Source organism: Cyprinodon variegatus, unplaced genomic scaffold (genome assembly GCF_000732505.1).
Source record: "Cyprinodon variegatus isolate N-32 unplaced genomic scaffold, C_variegatus-1.0 Scaffold604, whole genome shotgun sequence".
Taxonomy (NCBI): Eukaryota; Metazoa; Chordata; class Actinopteri; order Cyprinodontiformes; family Cyprinodontidae; genus Cyprinodon; species Cyprinodon variegatus.
Genome location: NW_015151057.1, coordinates 49,676 through 57,731, shown reverse-complemented (window position 1 = coordinate 57,731; position 8,056 = coordinate 49,676). Strand labels below are relative to the sequence as shown.

At 45.3% G+C, this 8,056-nt stretch overlaps 1 protein-coding gene across 1 annotated transcript in view; it reads right to left on the bottom strand.

Moving 5' to 3' along the window:
- Window positions 1-7,829, bottom strand: part of LOC107096186 (heparan-sulfate 6-O-sulfotransferase 1-A-like) — a 69,954-nt gene extending 62,125 nt beyond the window's left edge. The window contains exon 1 of the mRNA XM_015392736.1: window positions 7,038-7,829. Within this exon, the coding sequence (XP_015248222.1) occupies window positions 7,038-7,537 (500 nt within the window). The 5' untranslated portion in view covers window positions 7,538-7,829. The remainder of the gene's footprint in view (window positions 1-7,037) is intronic.
- Between the last annotated feature and the right edge of the window lie 227 nt (window positions 7,830-8,056).

Sequence of the window (8,056 nt, the reverse complement as noted above, 5' to 3'; positions counted from 1 at the left end):
GAAAAAAAGAAATCCATCCCTGGTTTTTGAAACTCCTCCCATAAACTCCAAAAGCGCAGTGGACGATTTGCATTTTTTCCCCAAAATTCAATTAACACGCCTGTCACCCTCTCCTCTCCGATCAGGGGCCTCCTTCTGATTGCCGCCTGCTCAGGCAAATAGAAATGAAGGAAGCAGTTGTTTGTTGGTTTTCAAAAAACAAAATACAAAAAAAAAGTAGTGGAAATAAGAGCTGCAAAGACTGACGGAGGAGAGGGAGAAGTTTCCTGTCTAAGGCCTTCACATCCAGGGTAATAAAGAGACGGCTGCGTTAATGGATGCAGGGAGCACTCCCTGTGAATGGCTTCCTCTTTGTCCTTTACTGGCTCTAAGGGAAAGTAGAAGACATGAAGGAGATAAAAAAAGCAGGAAAAAAAAGGATAGGACACTATCAGGTGAAGGTAGTTGGGGTTGATGAGCAGAAGGAGACTGTATGATGAAGAGAAGGCCAAACCAGTAGGGAGATTTACCCAGACTTTGCTTCGAGGCAGGGTAATTACTTCAGCGAGGCTCTTGTCTGATTAATTGCCTGTAATCCCATTCTCATGGACAGCATACCATAGCATTCCATAGCACCACTCATTAACCAGCAAAGACATGCCCACTAATCACCCAGTCACTTTTTAGCTAGCCAGGCTAATGCTAGGCTAGGATAATCAATAGGCTGTAATCCTGTTGGCGGAGCCGGCGCAGCGTAGCGGCCCTAATTACCAGCCATAGAAACGTCTGCTAATCATTCAGCACACGGTTATTTGTCCACGGGGCCACCGGGTTGACTCAGCCACGGCGTTCGGTTGACGTTTGACAGTCAGCAGCGAGGGCCAGAACAGGGAGAGTGACACGGAGACTACCAGAAGCTGTGTAACGATTAAGAAGCACATCACTCTTTGCTTTTCTTCCCCTCAACTATCTGTCCTCCGTGCAGAGCATACACCCGGGATTGAGTTTAGGAAGGCTCTGCACGCTGCTCTGTTGTCATTCAACTCTCATCAGTCAATGATAAAACCCTCCCCGATCTATAGCAGCTGATCGATAATGAAGGGTTCAAGCTGAGGAACGATAACCCTCTGCAGACCACCGATGGAGACAGTTGTCAGTGTTGCAAGCGAGCTCCCGCTCCCCTTGTCCTCTTCTTTAAAAGGCGCCGAGGGGGAAACAGCTGGGACAAATAAATGTCTGGATCAGCTTTAACTCAACTTGACCTTTTCCTGGCGCGGGCCTTGCCGGTTTCCAGTTGATTTTACAGCATAATACTCAACAGTACGGTTGCATTTAGGCCGTTTAACAGTCCTAATCAAACACAACGAAACTATTGTCTGCAGAGTCAAACTATAAGCTCTGTATGTTGAAGCGTGGGGCCTTGCAGAGGTACCCAAGACCCAGCCTTGAACTGTGCAGATGGGTTATTCGTAACACCGACCTGTGGATGAACCCAAGCTGAAACCTTCCCGTAGTAAACGGGCAGCGGGTTGGATCTCCAGAAGGGACCTGTCAACACTCCGCTTGAGCTGCTGAGGAAGAAAAGGCACGAGGGACATATCTCACCCTTTTATGTGTTAGATTGCATGTGAGTCGACTATCCTTTCACCGTCCCGTGAAGGGCAAGGCATTAAACCTGAAGAGCCCCTTCTTCCAAAGTATTATTAACTGTCGGCCGGATAATCAAAAGGTGAATTTAAGGCCTTGACATTTGTGTAATTTTTTGTCAAGTTATAACAGGCAATATCAAAATAACAGTTGCATTGCTGGAAAAGCAATTTATTTATCTAGACTGAGACTATTTCATCAAAAGTTCATTCAGCCAAACTACTGCTACCCAGTAACTATTCTCTCAATCACCGTTCCTTCCAGCTTTGGCACAGATATGTTAGTAATGCAGAGAAAGTTTCAACCAAAAACATGTAGGTATAAAAGTTTCCAATGGCTTCAAATTCCTAAAAAAATACACTTTTCCACAATTTTATTTCACATAGTTTAAATTAACCCAAAACATTTAATTGAATTATTATTCATAATGGCTTTAAAAAGCATAAATACCCCTGGACCCACTTTACATTTTGTCTTGTTAGAGACCATAAAGTTCAAAACATTTTACTGAGCTCTGATGTGACGGACAAACTCAAAGTGGAAATCGATTGTGAGGTGGAAGGAAAATAATACCAGGTACTCAGATTTTTTTTACCCAGTGGTCTTTCAGAACAGATAGATTCAAGCTTGAAGGGTAAAACCAGACTTTGACTAGGCCAGCACATGTAAAGGTTGGTATAAACCATCCAACAGCAGCTCTAGTTCTCTGTTCTAGAGGTATACTGTGGGCCTGCATGAGGTTTTATTCCGAATTGGGTTATCAACAGCTTTCCTGTCAATGCATCCCCCCCAAACATGATGCTGCCACTACCATGCTTTATTCTGATCTTGGCTAATTAAGTTTTACATATTGGTCAAAAATTTGTCTAAACAGTATCTGCTGTCCAATAGGAGAATCACACTCGTCCCTATAACGGAGGATGAGTCGAGCTTGGTACAGCTGAAGGGAATGACCGGATGGAAGGATGCTGGGAACGCTGGAGCGTAGTGCAGCCATAGCCTCAGGATGAGAGACCGTAACCGGCTTTGCAGAGCACGGCCGCCAGCGCTTAAACCCAGTTAATCTGATTGGATTAACGGCAGGACTGCCCAACCAAAGAAAAAAAAAAACTGTGTGTTTATGAACGTGCAAGCCCGCAGACACGAAGCGACATGCATGGATTTGTAGCTCAGGGGCCAATCAGCTGGGACGGCATCTGCAGCTTCCTAGAGTTCATCTGGATTTGATGTTGTGCTGGCTGCTGACACCACGCCAGGCTACCACATCCACATGCATCCGCTCTCATGCCCCCTGACCAACCTACCCCCCTCCACCACCACGCCTGTGCTCATTCAGAGCCATCATAGAGTGCAGAGATTTGTGCAGTGAATCTGAAACAAACCCACTGACAGAAGAGGAATGCCCAGTGTTTGACAAGCGTGATAATTGACCAGCCCCCTCCCCAGCAATGAAGCTAAATGCCCCCCCTCCCCAATCTTTTATCTTTTCACTCACTCTCTGACAGCTCCTCTCTTGTCTCATCCTCTTCATTGCCTTCTCTGTCGCCTCTCTCCTTGCCGGCGCCCCCTTTCCCCCGCCACACACTCACACATGTAATCACTCATTAGAACCAAGGCAGTTGTCCATTAGGCAAAGCAGCCATTTTGGAAATTGCAGCAAATCTTCCATGAAAAGACATTCCATCTAATGCGGCAGTCACGCTCGGAGGGAGAGGGAGAGAAAGATGGCAAAGGAGGGAGAGGAAGGAAGACAAGAGGGCAGAGATGGAGGGAGGTTATGAAGAGAGGGGGAGTGAAAGAAGAGACAGAAAGAGAGAGGGAAAAAAGCAAGCCTGCTTTTTGATTATGAAGTGACACCATCAGGAAGGATGGAGGGAAGGATGGCAGAAAGGAGAGAGGGGGTGTTTTATAGGAGGCGAGAGAGAAGGGAGTGAAGGGGGGTGATCAGAGAGAACGTTGATATGGAGGCAGTAAAATTAGACCCGTCACTTTGCTTACCAAGCCACTCTCTAATGGAGCGCGCAGGATTTAAAGAACACTTAGAAGATGTGTGGAAGCTTGAAAAGGACAGCTGCTAACCCCCCCCCCCAATAAAGCATGTCTATAATTTGACTAAAGTGATAGGAACCTCCTTAACCAATTACAATTCTCGTCTCTTAAAGCCTGCATTAAGGCCCGTTTGTAGCAATCATCTCTGAATGTGTGTGTGTCCGAGGGACGAACGGGGAACATTAAACCGTTTACGAGATGTTTGACAGGACTGATGGTCTGTGAGCGGCGCTCTCCCACATCACCGTCCACCTCTGCCTCACCCAATCATAGACAGATCCATCATGCAATTCTCATCTAACCCCCCCAGCCACCTGATCCCCCTCTAGCGGAGGTATTCCCACCGGTTGATCTCTTGCTCTTTCTTCCAAAATGGTCTAAAAACACAGCATTTAATTTGTTTTAGACCACAGCATGATGCTCCCACTACCATGTAAGGCAGTTGTGTCAGTTTCCAAATCTTGCTTAGCAGATTAGTCCAAAAATATTTAAGTTGTGATGCTAACGTTCCTCATGTATGTTGCAAACAAGAGTAAAGTTCACTCTTCATTTTCTCTAATACCTTAGGAATCAATTGCATAATTATCAGACTATGTAAGGCAATAAAAAGTAACTAACATTAGGGATTACTTTCTGTACTTTCTTTTCTGTTAGGAGTCGAAAGCATTTTTAAGCATTTTGAGTGCAGCTGGTTAGTTTATAAAGATACACTTTAAATTAACATGCATAACTATGCAGTCAAGCTACTCAGTGTCTGGATGCTTTTAGCGGTTTTTATTTATTTATTTAGTAGATGTATTATTCTAAAAGAGTCGGAACATCTGGTTGTCAAAAACAATCCTAAAATTGTTGGATTCAAACTTGCATTTTGCAGCAGTTTGAATCATTTGCGTGAAAAATCCAGTTGACAGCTGCAGGAGAACTCAGCTGCAGACAGAGAGAGGGAGGGAGGGAGGGAGATGATGGATCTCAGCACATGGCCCGCCGCCGCATGGTCGAACATTTCTGGTTGAGCGCGTTTCTCTTTCCTGCTTCTCATAAGTACAGATCCCACTCCAAAAAAACAAAAACAACATCGCCACTTCCTCAGAGAAGTGAGCAGATGTTCTGCGTGTGCGAGGCCTGTGTGTCACCAGGGGTATGTTTCCTCCATGCTGACAAAACGCACAGCTGATCTGAAAAGGCTGTGCGGACGACGCTGCTGCCACGTAAAATCATCTCTCAGGAACACGGCCGATCTTTTTCCACACTTTCGCCCGAAGATAAACTCTCCCCGCGTGACGGAACCAAAACAATGAGCTCAGCCAGAAAGAAAATAAAGAAAAATAAGACAAAACGAGGGGCAGACGCAGATATGACAGCGAGAGAATGTGCTTCTAGTTTCCATTGTTGCTTTGCACATAATGTGGAGAGGCATTGCTTTTCTTCAGGGCGTTATTAAGCTTATAATTTGTTGTTTCTCCTGTCAGGACGGATCAGATAGCTGATTAAATCTGAGGGGAGAGGCTGTCCCTGTGTGCGGATCTTTTCCGCTCCTCATGCTACTGCAGGCTGCACAGGAGTGCGGGCAAATACTTCCAAACAGAGCTCACAAAGTGATGAAAAGCCTGTTTATCCCGCGTGCGCCTGCGAGCTCTCGGCTGGGGACACTCAGTGACCGAGCACGTTATCGCCTCTGACTGGGGGGAGAGACCACAGGAGTCAGAGCGGAAAACACCAGGGTTAATGTGTGCATGTGTGTGGATTAGAACAAATACCCCCCCCCCCCAAACAGCTCCAGACCAATCCTGCAGTCTGAAGCATCAGTCTTTCACCCAGAACAAATTTGAGCATTACTTCCCAAACCTCCACTGTCTTATTGATCCATAACTCTGAAAAAAAGAAAAGATATTGACCAACCAAGCGCACCCTTCAGCCACGAGGGTGCAGTGAAATGGAAGCTGATGCAGCCGTCAATATGTCTGATTGAAGGATGCTGCATGTGGGCTTCCAACAACGAGGAGAAAGTGGGTTACACCCTGCTAAGAATCTGCATCGCAGTCTGGGTCCCTCGCAGTCAAAACAAGAGATTATCGCCCCGCGAGGAAATCAGCAGAAACCTCGGTGTGTAATTTGGTGGGAAGGAAACCTCTGATTGGCATCCATCAACAAATGTCAAGATCTCCTGTGGCGTCTGCGACGGCACGGCCCCGGAAACGTCAATCACTCCCTCCGTCACCCCGTCTCCATTATGGTCCCATCATACTTCAAAAGGATGAAATCGATTCTGGCGCGTTCTTCTTTGATTGAAAACACCCTCCCATCCAGTAATAAGAAGGCATCCATTACTGAATCAACTGTTTGATGCATTAAGTTAGAGGCCGATAAACTGCTAAATAACGTTCTGCTGACGAGTGATGCACCGATTAATGGGCCTGTCGATCGTTATCGGCCAGAAAAAGCCCCATCAGTGCATCTCTAGTCAAATCAATTAAACGTGTAAAGGGTTAATACAAAGAAAATATAAAAGGCTTCGGGGAATTGTTTGTATTTACATCCATTTTCTGTCACGCTTATCCCAAGCGGGGATATACTTACAAAAACATTTCTTCTGAATTATAATTATACCTAATCAAACTTTCTGTTTTTTTAGCTGATATTTATGAATCCAACAAAAAAAAAAGAAAAAATAACATCATTCTAATTTATTTCTTAAAGCAAGCATCTATAAGCTTTAACTGTTTTCCCTGCATTAAAAAGAAAGTTGATCAAAATACACTGAAAAAAAATGACACAACAGCTTTTAGCTTTTACTTAAGCATATTTAGTTACTTTAACACACCTGTTTTATGTCCTACCCTGCTAAAATAAAAAAAAGTGTTAAAGTAAATGCCAAAAATTGATGCAGAATTTTTTCAGTGTATATGCTTGTTTCAGTGCCTCTGATTTGATTTATTTCACTTCATTTTTTTTTTTTTTACTGGATTCAAAACCACTACCCCTATGAAACAACCTGCAGCCCTCATTTATTCTTCCATGCATTTTTTTATTCCTTAAAAAAAATATAAATATGAAAGCAGAAGCAGTACTGGTCCAGAAATGCCTCATCTCAACATTTTGATAGATGAAATAATAATAAAAAGTTATTTTTTACTTTATTATCTTACTTCTGGTTCAATATAAATTAAAATTAACTTAATAAAATACAAGAAATGATAAAGACATTAACTAATAACCCTGCTGCTTATTAGTTAATATCTGTGTTATTATGTAGTTATTAACAGTTTTCTGGGTGTAGAAGCAAACTGAACCCATCCGGACCATCAGAACCAGGCGGATCGGGCTGCTGTTTTTATTTGGAAGTGATTTAGTTCTGGGTTTACCTCTGGTTCTTCTGCTTGTTCTCCTTCTTGTTGAGGACCCCCGGCACGCAGTTGGTGAGCTCGGTCCAGTCGGCGTGCAAGCCGCAGCTCCAGCCGGTGGAGAACCGGGAGAAGAGCCAGGTCTCCTTGCGGTTCGGTCGGTAGCAGGTACACTTCTTCTGACCCGGTCTGCAGTCGCAGGGAACCTCCAGGCGGACATTCTGGACCAGGTGCCGACCGAAGGTGGTCCCTCCTGTCTTCTGGATGTGCAGAAACACGATCACGTCCTCCCCCTTGATCTGAAAATCAACCGTCCTCTCCAGGTCCCTGACCGGGAAGTAGTATTTCTTAACGTAGTGGGGGTCCGGAGTGGGGAAGATGTCCCCCTCGTCGTCCTCCGCGAAGTAACCGTGCGGGGAGCCGAAATTGATCACCCCGGGGGCCACGTACTGATAGAGAATCAGCATAAAACACACAGATCCGACGACGATCAACAAGAATTTGCTGCTCCTCTCGACCATGATCCTTCCCAGTGCGGTGGTCCCTGCAGCGCGCTACCATTTCCCAGTCCAGCCGGCCACAGAGAGCTTCATGCTCGCCCTCTCACAGCTCGTCGTAGGGTCTCAAACGTGTCTGACTTCGCTTCGAGGCGAGCGGCGAAGTTGGTTCATGGTTCTGTGAGCGCGTTCAACTCAACATTGTAGAAAGTCGCTGAAAGCCCACCCATCAGCGGCAGACCCCCTTTTCCCCTGCCGAGTACTTTCCGCTGGTCTCCGCTCAACACAACAGGCTCACTGCATCACAGCGGAGCTATGTGTACCCAGGATGCAGCGCGACACCCACCTTTTCAACCTCTCTCTCCGAAAACACGCTGAAAGGGAGAGTGGCTTTTAATTTATTGGTTAACGGGCCACGGCGGCGTCAGACAGAACGAACCAAACAAGTAAACCTTCCAACACAAGAAACGATTTCAAACAGGGATTTCTTTCTTGTTTTATTTAGCGTGTTTTGAATTGTTTAGAATAGGATCTGTAATTTTC